A 16,336-nucleotide genomic window follows, 5' to 3' on the forward strand; every position below is an offset into this window, starting at 1 on the left:
ATAGCGGGCGCAGGGCAGGCCCGGCGGCTCCTCCGGATAGCGGGCGCCCTGGGCCGCAGAGTTTTCCCAGCCACGAGCTAGGCTGGAAAAGTCTGGTCTCCCCGGCGGCTGGGGCCTTACTGAGCTCGAGCCTTTATACTTCCGGGTTGCTGCCTGACCCTCTGGGGGGCAGGCTCTGAGCTCCCTAGCTCCGCCCACTTTAGCCTCCGGATGGGCTCTTTTCCCTCCGGGGCGGCGGGGAGCCACACCGGCTCGCTACAGAACCTTTCTTTAGTAAAATAACTAAAGTACAAATGCAAAATAAGATGAAAGTTGATTTTAAATCAAGGTTTTCTGCTTGCTCATTTTAAATGATTAAGGTCTGTTTTAAATTGCTTTGATTTAAATCGGTCCACTCTGGTCTCTCTCTCCTCTGTGTGTTTCTAGGTATGTCTGCATTGGATTTTAAAACCCACAGCAGCCAGGGTCAGACTCACTACCACGTATTTTAAAATGCAGGGGTCTCGGTCTCCCCCAAGAGTCCTTTTAAAACCTTCCAGTTTCTCTGCCTGGTGACACCTTAAGAAACTGATCTAGGAGATCCCAGACCCCTACTACAAGACTTCATTGCTAGGCAACCTCTCCCCTGATAAGCCAGTTCTCCTGAGTAGGAGCCAGCCTTTTGTTTAGAGCTGACTCGGCTTGTCTACACTGACGGGCAGCGATCGTGATCCAGCAAGGGTTGATTATCGTGTCTACTATAGACACGATAAATTGACCACCGATCGCTCTAGCATCGACTCTGGTACTCCACCTCAATGAGAAGCGCAAAGGGAATCGATGGGAGAGCGTCTCCCGTCAACACACCGCAGTGAAGACACCGTAGTAAGTAGATCTAAGTAAGTCAACTTCAGCTATGTTGTTCACGTAGCTGAAGTTGCGTAACTGAGATTGATTCTCCCCCCTCCTCCGATAGTGTAGACCAGCCCTCAGTCAGAGAGCACTTAAGATAATGACCCTCCTATTGTTGGTCCTTTGCCACCACATTTTAAAATTTCAGTCCAACATGGAGCTAACTGTACAACAGAGAAGGGAAAAAAGTCCACATCCAAAATGGAGTTATGAATTCTATACTTTATCAGACTGCAAAGTTCTACAGACTGATTTTTCTTTTTCCCTTCCCTCCCTGCCCCCAGGATGTAGTCAGTTGCATTTAGTCAAGAGAAATGCTGGAATTCTCAGGCAGAAAAGGGAAGGGATTGTATTGGGCCAGATTGTGATAGGCCAGTATTCAGCAAGCCAGAACTTCCCATCTTGTATTTCAGAATCTAACATTTAATTAAAAACTATTCATTATCCCTTGTAGTTGCCAAGTTTACACTGGAGTCACATATTGAAGGTTAACTGGTGCAGTGACCTATCTGCAGACTCAGTGTGAGTGGAGACACTGGATGACTGGTGTCGACCATAACAGTCCTCCAGCAGCCACAATACCCCATTCCTGGTGACAGTGCCTGTTCTGGTCACAATTTTAAACTCTGTGGCCCAGGGGTCACAGAGACCAGAAGCCACCCCACCCTTAAAACCCTCCCACATGTTTTTCAAAATGCCATTTCTTGTTGCCCACTTGGCAAGCACACCAACCAGTGCACCCTTGTTGTGTACAACTGCCCACGCTCTACATATAGAGGTACTACATACTTCCTGCCTACTCCAGGCAGAGCTGCATTCGATCTCCTGAGCCTATGGGGAGAAGAGGCTGCAAGCACAGCTACGAACAAGCCATAGAAGCATAGACATCTAAGAGCAGATTGCATGTGGGATGCAGGCAAAGTGGTATGATGGGCATCAGAAATAGTGTCCCATGAAAGCGAAAGAACTTCTCCAGGGATGCCGCAAGGCCGGGGGTTCAACAATAGATCTGGTACTGAACCTCATTCCTGCTGCTTCTGCAAGGAACTGAATGCCATACTTGGCAGAGACTGCACCAGGACTCTGCAGACCACTTTTGATACCTCGGAGGAGCCTGAGACTGAGACCCCTCCCATGAACAGCGAGGAGGGGGGAGAGAAGAGGCATCAAGGGACTCAGCAAGCCAGGACCTATTTGAGACTCCTCCACAGTCTAGCCTGTCCTGCCAGGCAAGCGCAGATGAGCCTGATGAAAGGGAAGGGACTTTGGGTAAGTGTGTGCATGCATTTTTGCTTACAGTTTTTAAATTTAAAGATGGGGAACCCATCCCATCCCAAGTTAACAAGACATAAGTATCTTTTCATTTTTTTTAATCATATGGGGAGAGGTAGAGGTACAACAAACAGAGGCAGAGTTGGCATCTGCTTTTTGTTCGCTGTTAGAGGTGTTGGGGAATGGGGGGGATGCTGAGTGCTTCATGTGCATAGGTATGTCCCTATTCTCCTCCTGAGATCTTGATGAAACTTTCATTGAGATACTCTGCAATCCTCTCCCAAATGCTTTTAGGGATGGCTGCCTTACTACTTCCTCCACGGTGGGACACTTTCCCATGAGTTTGGTTGGCACATGCAATAAACAGGCTATATGGGGGGCAGCTTCAGGATGCCAGTAGCAGCAAATAGGGATTGAAATTTTAAAGCCTTGTGCAACAGAAAATTGTTTCCCCGCTTGCTCATGGTGGGCTTTACTCACCATGACAGGCTGGAGAGTGGTGGTGTGCTGAAGTGCTCTGAAGCTGATGAAGCTGAAATGTCAATAAGCCTTTTTTATGAAATGTCTATGGAAATAAGGGAAGGGAGTTTTGAAAATTTTCCCTTTCCCCTGTGACTAAGTCCAATGATAGATCTGTTTTTATCAGCAGCTTCTGGCTTGCCAACCTTGAGGATGTTGTCTCCATGCCCGTAGAATGCCTGACCTTGATGAGGAAGACGAGGACTAGGGTGGACATATTCTGTGAGATCCCGCAAGTGAGTGCTGCATTGGACCATGAACAAAGGGCTTGGAGGGCCTATATGACTGACAGCATGGAAAAAGACAGAGGACAGGAAAAAGGCCCAAGAATTTCAGCAGGATAAGAGAAGGAAATACACCAGGATAGAATGGGTCTTCTCAAGCAGCAAATCCAAATGGTGCAGACTCTGGTTGACCTACAGGTCCAAAAACCCCAGACTCTTCAACCTTCGCAGTCCTTGGAGAATTACATGGTTGCTTCTTCCTACACCCCCAACATACCATGTGTAGCATCATAGGATGCTTCATTACCTCTACCACTCCATGCCAGGGGATAGCAAGGAAAACTGCAGCTTTTCACATACTGACCTGTAAGAACCATGGTTGGTGTATGTTTAGCCACAATTAACTATATTTGTGTACTCAAATGGGCATAAATGTTTATTTCCTTTCTAATTTTAAAGCTTTAACCCTGTTAAGTTATGTTAAAAATTTGACATTGATTTTTCTGCACTCTCTCTCTCTACCCCCCTCCCCTCCAATAAAGTTCTGTTTCTGGAGGAACAAATCATCTTTATTAGTTCACAACAACTACTGGAGAATGCATAGCGGTAGTCAAAGCAAACAATACTTGTTACTGCAAGTGCAGCATAATCTATAAATTCAGGAAAACACCCTGTGCTATATTAAAACATTCAACATGCACTGCTCAGTTCAACTGTGGATGATTGTTAAAGTGGTTTTTCAAAGCCTCCTTCAACCACATAGATCCATGTTGGGCTCTTGTAATACCTCTTGTGTCTGGCTGTTCAAAATTAGCAGACAGCCGCTCCACCTCTGCTCCTCTCTCTCACCCTCTTCCCCCCCCGCCAATGGCAGCTTTTCCCCCTTTGCCTCACAGATATTATGCAGGACACAACAGGCAGCGGTAACCTTTGGGATATCTTTCTCACTGAGGTTCAATCTAATGAGTACAAACATGCCAGTCTGCCAAAAGCACATTCAACAGTCATTCTGCACTTTCAGAGCCAGTAGATGAAACTTTCCTTAGTGCTGTTGAGGTGGTCAGTGTACAGCTTAATAAGCCAGGGAAGCAGGGGTAGTGGACATGCCCCAACCTTTTTAATCTGAGCAAATTCTCCAAGCACTTTAGACAAACTCACTGGTAAAGATAAAATATTACAGAAATAACTTATTTTAGTTAATTTTTAAGTGATTCTTGATACGTTGGGGTGTGTGGTGCACATAATGTCCATGTTAGGCAACCATTGACAAATTGATATGTACTCCCCATAACTGAGTTGAAAACAGTGGCTAGTACCTGCTGTGGTAGAGTGGCTTAGAAGTACTGCAGGAGCTCAGCTATACCCTTGCGTTGCTTGTAAGTTCTGCAAAAACTCTGCCACGTGAGGGTAGGGAGATTTTTTTGCTGTGGAGCTGAGCTCTGCAGAATAAGGGGAGCCAGTCAAGAGTTAGTTGGCTCCTTCCCCATTAGTGCACTGATGTTTTGTGAGTAAGACAAATATTTTCACTAGTGACATGTTGGAGGATTATTTTAAGGGTTGTTCCTTGGGTTCTGAAATAACTGGTTTTCTAGGGTTTTTTTTGTCTGTAACCTGGGTTTAGAATGATGTATATTTTTGCTGTTCACGAGTGGATGATTTTTTTTTTTATTTTTTTTTTTACTGGCTTCTTGCGCATGTGTAATGTATGTTAGTTCACCCTTAAAGAGAGCAGTAAAGTTTGTGTGAACAAAATCGCCTTTTGTATCCATGTCTGATTACTGTATGATATAAGGAGTGTAACCAGTAATATGGCTCTTTGTTTTTGTTCTGGAAAGGATATTGTCACAGCCCTGATTGAGCTCCTCCTCCTAGATATTCATCAGTCTGCTGTATCTGGGTCCCACATGCTGGACTCGTGCTCTTAAGCTTCCTGAGTCTGAGCAAAGTCCAGTCTCTGGCTCTCGGTCTCTAGAGAGAGACTCTCTAGGTTGTTTCTTTCTAAAACCCCTTTTTAAGAGCTGAGACCCAGTGGCACAACTACCTAGACGGTCCCAGCTCCCCTAACTCTCCAGTTGCTTATACACTCTTAGAGTGCCGACCTTGTGTTCCAGGTCAGTGTCCTGAGTGATCACTCTTGTCCCTCCACTGCTGGGTGAGTGCAGGCCACACTTGCTCTGCAACCGGACTATCCTGGGGGAAGAATCTGCCCCTCCCCTCTGGGGCCAGATAAAATGCAATACCCCAAATTATTGAAAAATAAAATGAAAAATTGTTTTTTTTAAAAAAAATCTCATGGGTCTTAATTATACCGTATTATAAAGATGCATTTAATCAGTGTTCATTCTGGGGTTTCCTAGTTTTTGGGTGTAAATGCTAATATTTTGAGAACTAGGTGTTAGAAAATCAGTCTTAAATACTTAAAATATGGGAAATTAAGTAAATTTTGCTGATGTTCAAAGAATCCCTTTGAAAGTATACTTGTTAATGTGAGTTTAATAACCAATAAATTACACATTTATGCTTTTGAGAGGGCTGTTTTTGCTGTAGTCTTATGTGCAGTGTCGCTTCAGGATACAAGCTACTTTGGAAACCTTGTTGATGTTGTAATACACTTGCTTAGATTAAGCTGTGGATAAATTTATAATGAAGAAAGTTAGCTGACTTAACACTGATATTCTTCTCCTCTTGATATGCAGCTTGGTGATAGTGGAATAAGCAGTGAAGGAATTCCAGTCATGTTTCAGCTTATTCACTGATCATAGTCCTTTTTGGAAGTTACTTACCCCATTTTACAGGTAGAAAAAGTTAGTACTTCAGGTGTTGAGGTTTAATCAATTTGTATAGTGTGGAAAATGTAAAGTGCTATATAACCATTTATATTGGAAGTATGTAACACCGATTACTATGAGAATTGATGTGCATGCTTTTGAGGTGGGGGGGGGAGTGGGAGTAGTAATGTTTCTTTTTGGAAAATAAGAACTTTTTCTTGCTTAAGAATATTTTGTATCTAGTTTCCTGAGCTGTACATTTAAATCTTTAACCTAAGAGAATTGAAAATCATAATTCAGAAAGCTATAGTTCTTGTGATTGAAAACTGGTAAATCTGTTCTCCATGAAGCTGTGGAAGTCAATTTCTTAAGGTTTTATACTGCTGCCCATTACCCTAGTGCCCGAGCGAGATAATAAGACCTAAAACCTGCTGGTAACTCCAGACTGATGCAGTGTAACTACACCTAGAAATAATCTTGTTACGCTACCAGTAAAAGTATACTTCACCTTGATAACTGCTCATTTAAGAATACATTTTGATGTCCATTTTATTTGTGGATTATTGTAAGATTTTTTTTAATTTACTTGTACCAAGCAAATGAACCAGAAACATAATTCAATTCTGTTTTACTCTAAAAATATACAAGGCACCCTTCTAAGAAAAGCTCACATTTCTTAATAAAGGGCTATGAAGTTGTTTTACTGTGATGGTGGAATACTGCCACCTTGTGGGCATGTCTTGCAGTTTTGAGACACCATTTTCTCTTGTAACATTTCTTGGGGACTCTACTGCATTCTGTGCTATAATCCGAATGGCTGCCATCATTTGATAGCAAGTAGCTCCATGGGGAGAGAAGAAAACATATTTAATTGTTTTTTTCTAATTTTTCAGCAAGATACAAAAATACAGTCTTTGACTTTGAAAGAAATGCTAGTTCCAACAGAGATGTCAACCCTCCCTAATTTTCCATAATTCAGATTTTTACATGTAATTACAAAATTACTAATTCAGATTTAAATCTAATTTTGTGTATGTGCATGCATGCACATACAGTCTCTGTCTCGCCACCACTCGGGTCCGATGAATGCAACAAATAATGGCACAGCTTTGGGGGGTTCTTCTCCATCACTTCTATGGCATATGCCCAGACTGCTCAGTGAGGGCCTGATAGGAGGTAAGCAATTTTGAATGGGTTGGGCGGTGCTGCTGGAGTCAGTGCCCAAGCCATAGACTGCATGTTATATTTAGAGCACAACATGCAGCCTGTGACTTGAGCAGTGAATCCAGCAGCACTCCAAACCCCACTAACAATTGCCATGGCTTGACTCCACTAGATTTTCACTGGGCAATCGGTGGAGGAGAAGCTGAAGGGGCAGGAGGCGGAGGAGGCTGTGGTCATAGAGGAAGAGGGGGGGAATGCAACATAGGTGGGAGAAGAGGAGGATCATCCTGGGAAGGATGTCCAGGCCTCGGACTGGCCAAGGTAATTAAGGGCCCAAGGTGACATAGGAGGGCAGTTTTCCTAGGGCCAGTCTTTTCCATCTCCCAGTTTGGGGGTGGAGTTCAGGGGCATAATGGGCAGGGGAGAGCCCAAGCCCTCTCCCCTTGGCCATAGACAAGAGAGGGGAAGAAAAGGCTATCGTTTCTGGGAGAAGAGGCAGGGGGTCCAAGTAAATGCTCTGATTCCTCAGGATTTTTTTCATAAACATCCCTAAGTCTTGGAATAAGTTTGGCATCTGACTGCAGTATATAGCTTTTAAAAACTTGAATTTTATTATCATGTCAATGAAAGTAAAATATTTAAAATTACTTAAAACCCTATTTACCATGCTGTTTTCACAACTCTAGTGTCCAAAAACCTTTAACCTGAAATTAAGTTGATGGGTGATCAGCATGACCTTGTGCTATTTGTACCCTTGCAGAAAATGAGTTTAATTCCCAAAAGTTAAACTTTGGTAAATCAGGAAATTCAGACTTTTAAGGAGATGCTTCCCACATAATCTTAATTCTATCCCCTTTGATTCCTGCCTTAAGAATTCCTTCAGGTAGATCACAGTACCATATGCCCCTCAGTCTCTGCCAACCAGTAGTAAATAGATCAGTGGTGCTGTATAGAGGCCAGTGAGGATCTGAAGGTCTGTATTAATAGGAGTGCTGAACTGGAGTTTTGGTGGGCATAGAGAACATGGGAATATGACAATATTTTACCTTTCTCTAACCAAATCAACCAATTTCTATTGCCATACATATGAGAGGGGAAAGGAGGGCAGAGTTAGGTAGTGTAGATTTGATGGCTCAGAAATGTCAACTCTCTATTTCCCAGTTTTCCAATTTTCAGTTCTAGAAACTAAATTCTCATGTTCTGGAAGAAGTAAAGGGCAGTTCTGAAAGCCTACAATGTTAACTTCATCTTAAAGGTTTTGCCTCTGAGCTTCTCTTGCTTGAGAAGGTTGGGGTAGCAAAGGGACCAGGTTGAGGGCCAACTCAGGAAGTCATGCTTGTAGTATGCAGAATTTTCATGTGCTCTGTTCTCAGCTCTGTCTGTGGCATGCAGAACTCTCTGCTTCTCCCATCAAGCACGAAGTACAATCTTGGGGAGTTTCCTATGGGGGGGCAGGAGTCTGGGATTGCGGGCTCCCACTTTCCTGCTGCTGAGGAGGATCACACCTGCATTATAAAAACTGGTCCCTGGGCTTTTGTAGCCTCCCAAAACACCAGTTCTGTCTCCTGATGTCTCCCCTAAGCAAGATACGGTAATACAGAATGAGGGATCCCCAGAAACTGGAGAGTATGCAATGAGTTTCTTCCTGATCAGTTCCTCCAATCTCTCTGCCTGTGGCATGCAGTAAGTTTTCCTGTGCTTAGCTCACCTTGGACTGAGTAATGTATGGGCCACAGGAAATCCTCAATTAGGGTGGGTGCCATGAGATTGTGAGCTTCCTTTCTGCCTGCTCCTGCCATAACAAGAAGTTCAGGTACAATCTATAAATATTTTACAGCAAGCATAACCCTGGCCTCAGGCCTGCTACTTCCCCAAACATCTCTTATATCTCCTCCTCCTGGTTCCCTTTTCCCTTTCCAGCAAGGTGTGATTGGATGTTGATTTTCCACCCACCCCCTTTCCCTAAGTTTCAAAGCTTCTCAGCACCAAATCAGCCAGAATTGGCCCAAGTTCTTTGCTAACCAATTGGTTAGGCCCTTATAGAGGCCAAATACCCTGCAGCTGGGGAGACAGAGGCATTTTTTTAAACAATTAAGCAACTTGGGAGGTCGCACAGTCAGCTATAGAACAAGTGTCTGAGACATAGGCCATTCCATTAGCCATAAGACCATCCATCCGCCTAATCTTCCAAGAGGTTGGAGGAGCTACCTCAAAACTGCATTTTAAGCAATCTACCCAACATAACACAAATCTGCAGTCTGAACCTTGAACAGAACCCAAGTCTTCTGCATCCCTAGTCCATCTCATTAGCATAGTGGTTATCTTTTGCCCTACACACAGTCGTGGGTTCCTTTCTGGCTTTGGCCAAAAATTCCATCCTGAATCTGAGAAACCTTCTTGATGACAGTTATGAAACTGATATATTCTCATGAAAACTTTTGGTTTTGGGTAATTGGATTTTCTGCCAAAAATAATTTAACTGGAAAATTCCTATCCTGCTCTAATCACTACACTGATGGCGTGCCTGATTGCATTTGGCATATGACTTTCGAAAGAGAGGCTTGTTGCTCAAAAGGCAGCATGGCTCAGTGAATGAGACTTGAACCTGCCTTACCAGAAATCTGGATTCTAATCCCAGATCTGCCTGATTTGACCTCGTGCAACCACTGTTATTTAGGGCTTGTCTACATTACCCACTGGATCGATGGTCAGTGATCGATCCAGCGGGGGTTGATTTATCGCCTCTAGACTAGACGCAATAAATCGACTGCCGAGCGCTCTCCCATCGACTTTGGTACTCCACCAGGGCGAGAAGCACAGGCGGAGTTGACGGGAGAGCGTCAGCCGTCGACTTACCACAGTGAAGACACCATGGTAAGTAGAGCTAAGTATGTTGACTTCAGCAACGTTATTCACATAGCTGAAGTTGCGTAATGATCTATTTCCCTTCCCCCCAGTGTAGACCAGGCCTTAGCTACAAACTTTTAGGACCTGTCAGGTGTACATGAATATTAACAAGAGATAGCAAAGGGAGGAGACTTGCACTCTTGGTCTTTTGGCTTGCGGATCTTTGTTCACTAGGCTACAACCTATCGTACAGGGACACTATTTTAGTGTGGTGCACTGTGCAGGATTGGTCTGGCGGATGGCTGTTTAGGGCATGGTGCACATGTGAGCTAGTACCTGCTGCATGGTGCAGAGCAGCCAGCGCATACCAGTACATTTGCCCTTTAAAATTCAAATTGAAAAATAGTTAAGGTTGATTACCTGTAATTAGTTGAAGATCTGTAGTATCACTATGTAGAATTCTGAGACATTCTTGTGTAATGTGTTTCATTTTTAATATAGTAATGTATCATTAAGGCATCAAAAGAAATTTTGTCCTGTGGGGACACCCTTCAGTTACGATTGAGGTATTTGTGGTTCCATTTTAGAGGAAACATAAGTTTTTCGTTTTTTTTTCCCCCCTTTTCTCCCCCCCCCCCCCACCTCTTTACTACATAATGTCACTACTACAAGGCAGAGTTCAGGTTCTTTGGGCACCTTAACTGTGAATTTCCATGCCTGAGCCTGTATGATTGTCTTTAAATTTAACCTTTATTCTGAATTTCCTTTCTTTGTACTGATTTGGGCTACAGCATTAGAAGAAGGTTGTCATCCCACTTTACTCTTAAATTACTGTATGTGCTGTTAAACTTAACTCCAGTTTAATATAGTTATTTTTATCTGGGACAAATGATTAAACAAGCATTGGTTTTTTCACTTTCTATGGTGAAAATCTTAATTTTCCAAAGTAAAGTTCACAGGTTCAAATACTGATGCTAAATTGTTATTTAACAATTTATCTTAAATTTAACACAGAAAATCTTACAAATTTTACACACCTTTTTCTTGATTGCTGGCACCATATACTGCATGCATAAAAGACCTGTCTGCTGCAAGCTGGTTTTTGTTCACATAGTTCTTTCATATACTAGCTTTGTTGTACTATTTTCATTTATATGGAAGGTATAACATTTTTGAAGCTAAACATATTTCTAGCTGTGTAGAATTATATCTTTATGATATGCATTTGACTCTTTAAATTCTAAACTAGTGGAGAGAGAGTAGAGTTCATCTTAAATTGTTGCAAAAGCCAAAACGATGGAAGTCAACAATCTACTAACTTGTATTAAAATCTTTTCCCTTTTAGGCAAGAAATTCTGAAGTGGAATGGATGGGGATATAATGACTCCAAATTTATATTTAATAAGAAGGGACAAGCAGAATTCACAGGGAAAAGGTAAATGAAATCTCTGGCATCACTGTGTAGATAATAGTATGAAGTTTCTTGTTTTAAGCATTTTATTTTTTAGAATCTGTATTTGTGTAGTGTTTTAAATCAATCTATCTGAAAGATGATTGCTTTTTTGGCACGTCCTATAGAATAAGCTTAAAATGTTGCTGTCTGCATTTTTAACAACTTTACTGAGTTATAAAATAGTACTTTACTAGTGTGGATAGTAAAATAAACCTTCACTGAGGGTGAATTCACTGAATGCCTTATTAAAAGCTTAACATGGTCTTTTAGAGGACAACTTAAGCAAAATTAGTCTTCCCCATAATTTCAAGTAGTCACCCTGCTGAAGATTTTACTTGGTCTTGAGTCTCCATTATAACACTCACTCATCTAAGGTTTGGTCAGTATGCAGAATTCCTGAGTATTCTTCGGTTCTAAGAATCTCATGAAAGAACAAGCATGTCATTTTACTGATTAGTTAAATGCCAGTTTGTATTTTATGGGAAACCTGTATTCATGTGTAGAAGTTTCATTGGTGATCATAAAATATTTCTTGGATCAGGGTTGTGGTGAGGATAAATTCATTAGATTGTGAGATGCCCAGATACTACTGTAATGGGGGGGAGGGGGCAATATAAGTACTCAATTAGGGTTGTCAGGCGTCCGTTTTTCAACTGGAATGCCTGGTCAAAAAGGGATCGTGGCGACTCCGTCAGCACCACTGACCAGGCCATTAAAAGTCTGGTCAGTGGCACAGTGGGGCTAAGGCAGGCTCCCTGCTCTGGCTCCGCGCGGCTCCCGGAAGTGGCTGGCACATCCCTGCGGCCCCTAGGTGCAGGAGTGGTCAAGGAGGCTCCGTGCGCTGCCCCTGCTCCAAGTGCTGGCTCTGCAGCTCCCATTGGCCAGGAAATGTAGCCAATGGGAGCTACGAGGGCAGCGCCTGCTTCCAAAGTGAGCAGTGCGCCGAGAAACCAGCTGCATCTCTGCATAGGGGCCACAGGGACATGCTGGCCGCTTTCAGGGTCCGCCTGAGGTAAGTGCCACCCAGAGCCCTCACCCCCTCCCAACCCTCTGCCCCAGTCCTGTGAAAGTGAGTGAGGGTGGGGGAGAGCAAGCAATTGGGGCAGGGGGATAGAGTGCAAAAAAAAAAAAAAGGATGGTATACAGAAGGTAATTGAGTGCTCCTATTTTTGCTATTTCCCATAATACAAAATAAGAGAACATTCAAGAGAAATGAAAGATACATTTTAAATTGGTCAAAGGAATACATTTTTGCACATTACATAATTACCCCGTGGAACTCATTGACCTTAATGATATTTTGTGCCAAAAAGTAGTAGGATTCAAAAATTAAACATTTGTGTAGGTGGAAATATCGACGTTTCCATTAGATACAATTGAATCAGTTTTTAAGACACCTAATCTTAACATTTCTATATAATTGTTTTATATTTAACACTAAATATGCATAATTTTGCAGCCCTGGATATTAATTTGAATCTAATAAACTTTTCCCTTGTTCTGCATAAGTACAGTAAGTAAGACGTTTATCTGATTTTACATAATATCATTTCATATTAAGAAGAAGCCATGTAATATAGTCTTTATGTTTCAGGTATAGGTTGAGTGGTATGGTGTTACCTGTTTTGAAGGAATGGATGGAAAAAACCTTAGGAGCAAGTTTGGAGCACAAAATTACCTCTAGAGTAAGTAAATAGCTGAAGAGGCAGTTCCTTCAAACATATTGCACTCATGATGACATAACCATTCATCTATTAAACATGACTCATGCTGTTACCCTCAGTATGCCCTTGCATATGGTTGAGTGCCTTAGTATTAATACAATATATTTATTTTAAAAAGTCATGCCTCCTTATAGACTATATTGTATATCAGAAGCTAGGTGACTTAAAATTACTGAAAGTCCAAATTGCTGTAATGTCACACTGCTTTAATCAAAAGATTAGCTACTTGTACAGGGAATATTGGGGTTACTTTTTGCATGGTGAAATATTGTCTCAAACAGACTGCTGAACGGAGGAGCCTGCCCAGAAAGGAGAGAACTTTCATTTGGGAGTACATATTTTAATTACTATTTGAAATGAGAAGCAAAATACAGAAAATATAATAGTTAAACTAATGTTACATACAGTTTTAAATAATTTCTGCAGAATGACAGTGTCTATTGAACCTACTTGATAAGTTGCCCATGTATATCATCTGTTTGAGATTGCATAATATTTGAATGCATCTCTATGCATTGAAGATTTTGGCTTTGCCAGGGTAACTGGGATATTAAACTGATGTTTTTTGGAAAGTTGCAACAAGCTTTAATAGATCTTTAGGGTTCTAAAGCATACTTAATAATTGCATTCAGTTCATGGAACATTATGTTTAAAATCATTTGGTGTTATAACACTTAAAATTATCAAAGCTGAATTTTTTTAATCAGTTTTTAAAATCAAATTAACTTTTCACCATTTACACTGTTTTTATTTACTTTTGTACGTGACATGGACAATGAACATAGACTAGTCAAAGAAGCCACTAAGTGTTTCTCTTTAGTTCCCATGCACAATTATTTATTATTTGTATTATGGGAGTCCCTAGGAAGCCAGATAAAGGCCCTAATATGCTACGCACCATACAGACATGTAACAAAAAGATGGTCTCTTCCCTGAAGAGCTTAAAATAAAAGTGTAAGACTGTACCTGCATTTGGGTTGCAAACCTAGCAGGGAAAACTAACACCCAGACTAACTTAATTTGGAATAATCACATGGAAACTTTTCTGTTGGGTTTTGTGGAAGTTCTTAAAGCAAAACATAGATGTGGGTCTTAAACTGACAGTTTTTTTCCTTGTGTTTTTTTTTAAATTCAAGCAATCCTTAATTTTTTAATATTTCTAAAAATCCCTCAAATTGGAAAATCTTCTTTCCTCCTGTTTTCCTCCTTTCTCTCTTTTTTTTTTTTGGGGGGGGGGAAGTTGAATGGAAGTGAATTGTGGAGTATCAGGATTAGAAATTTCAGCCAGTCATAGCTCAAAAGTTTAAAGACTAAAATTTTGAGAGTTCAATCAAATTGCTCTTTTTTAGGATACACCTGTAAGTGAAGTTATAGTATTGCTTGGAGAATTATCAATACTTATGTGTAAAATGGGAAAAGCCCAGTTTATTTGAAATTAACTTTTTACTTGTAACATAGCAAAATTGCTCAGCAATCATTGAAAAACAGAAGATGGAACCTCCACTGCCATTTTTAGTTACTTTTCAGAGTAGAACTGCACTTAGTCTGTAAAGATCTTTCTTTGTGTCTTATCTTTGGTGAAGGGCTAAATCCTGTAGTTCACCCTGTTTCAGCTAGCTGCTTTGTGATCTTTCCTTACTCTCTCAGTGCTAGGGAGTAAGATTATGTTGATGTGGTTTTCGTGAAGCACTGTGAACTATTGTACTGAACAAATCATTGGCTTTGATAGTGACATACTGAACAATTTATCTGAAAAATAAGAGTCAGAGGGATCAGTGAGGGGTCCAGTCTACAGAAGAAAATGCAATTGAGTGGAGGAATCAAAAGGGACTGGTAGATAGTGTAGTTAGAATTTAGGCCAAGGATGATGATGAAGACAACTGTAATTGGGTTACATTCAAATAAATACCCATATTTTGTTGGGTTTATCAACCGCTAACTCTAATCTGGGTAGTTGGGTTTGTCATGAGAGACCAGCACGATTTAGGGGACTCCCTAGTAGTAATGATTTTTTTTCTTGTATTGTAGGCTTTCTTAAATACTAGTGATGTACCCCCATCTATTGTAAATGAAGAATTTCTTCAGGATCTTAGAGCCACTAAAATTTCATATTCACAGGAAGCAGAAGATAGGGTGTTCAGAGCTCATGGTAAGATCAAGTCCAATGTGTAATTTTACGCTTTTAGAAGTATATATGATTTTTAAAAATCCTTGTAACTTGATTTTTCTTGTACTTCAGGTCACTGCCTACACGAGATGTTTGTGCTAAGGGAAGGAATGTTTAAACGAATTCCTGATATAGTTATATGGCCAGGTAAAAATTTTTAAATTTATTTTTTTCTTTGTTCTGGAGGCTGTAGCTCCCCATGACTGATAATGAAGGGTAGTAGTTCAGGAAGCAGTCCTGTCACACTAGTTGGATATCTCTCACTTTGTCATTTGCTTGCAATAAATAAACTGAAATTGTTAGTGCCGAGGAGTCAAAAATGGCTTCACTCTCACCTTTTAAGAGTAGTCATTTTTACTTACATTTTTACTTTGCAATCTAGATGTTCTCATCTCTATATGTTACCATGGGGTATTCAATGCAGTTAGATTTATCCTAAGGACTTTAATTTCAGTTAATAGTTCTAAATAACAGTCTTTCATTGTAAGGTTAATGCTCATAGTTATAATCAAATGACTGCATACAACTTCTCAATTTTTAATAAAGGATTAAACCTTGTCTTGGTGCTGTGTGCCTTTTTGTACTGATGACAAACCCACTTCATGCATACTATAACTCCTGAATTTCCTGGGGTTTTAGCACTTGGTTGGAGATAATTACAACATTCCTGTAATTCATTAAATACATCCCTGAATTACTGATATGTACTCTCAACCTTAATGCCATTTTAACACAGTTTGGGCTGGTCCACACTAAGCCCCCAGTTCGAACTAAGATACGCAACTTCAGCTACGTGAATAACGTAGCTGAAGTCAAAGTATCTTAGTTCGAACTTAAAGGTACTTACCGCGGGTCCACACGCGGCAGCCAGACTCCCCTGTCAACTCCGCCTACTCTCGCGGAACAGGATTACCGGCGTCGATGGCAAGCACTTCCGGGATCGATTTATCGCATCTAGACAAGACGCGATAAATCGATCCCAGAAGATCGATTGCTTGCCGCCGAACCAGCGGGTAAGTATAGACGTACTCTTTATCTGGAAATTTCCTAGGTGTTTTTTTTTAATTAAGTTTCATGCATGAACCATATACAAGAAACCAAAAGAGGATGTTGCAATGTAATATTTCTAATTTGAAGATGCCACGTATCAACCTTGAATCTTTTATTTTAACTTTTTATGGTCATATTCACAAGTATGCTGTGGCTGCTTTGTCATTCTGGAGCAGCATGAAAGCAGCCAGAGCTTACTGACCAGTTAACTAGGTTTAAACTGCTTTGCAATGCAAATCAGCCAGAGTTCATACCCC

General features: G+C 41.1%; 1 protein-coding gene across 1 annotated transcript in view; it reads left to right on the forward strand.

The window, feature by feature from the left end:
* AGPS (alkylglycerone phosphate synthase) overlaps positions 1 to 16,336 on the forward strand; it is a 114,855-nt gene that overhangs the window by 13,831 nt on the left and 84,688 nt on the right. The window contains exons 2-5 of the mRNA XM_026647593.2: positions 11,031 to 11,120; positions 12,733 to 12,823; positions 14,891 to 15,011; positions 15,102 to 15,176. Coding sequence (XP_026503378.1) covers positions 11,031 to 11,120; positions 12,733 to 12,823; positions 14,891 to 15,011; positions 15,102 to 15,176 — 377 coding nt within the window. The remainder of the gene's footprint in view (positions 1 to 11,030; positions 11,121 to 12,732; positions 12,824 to 14,890; positions 15,012 to 15,101; positions 15,177 to 16,336) is intronic.

This window comes from Terrapene carolina, unplaced genomic scaffold, assembly GCF_002925995.2.
Source record: "Terrapene carolina triunguis isolate 2854851 unplaced genomic scaffold, T_m_triunguis-2.0 Scaffold62, whole genome shotgun sequence".
Taxonomy (NCBI): Eukaryota; Metazoa; Chordata; order Testudines; family Emydidae; genus Terrapene; species Terrapene triunguis.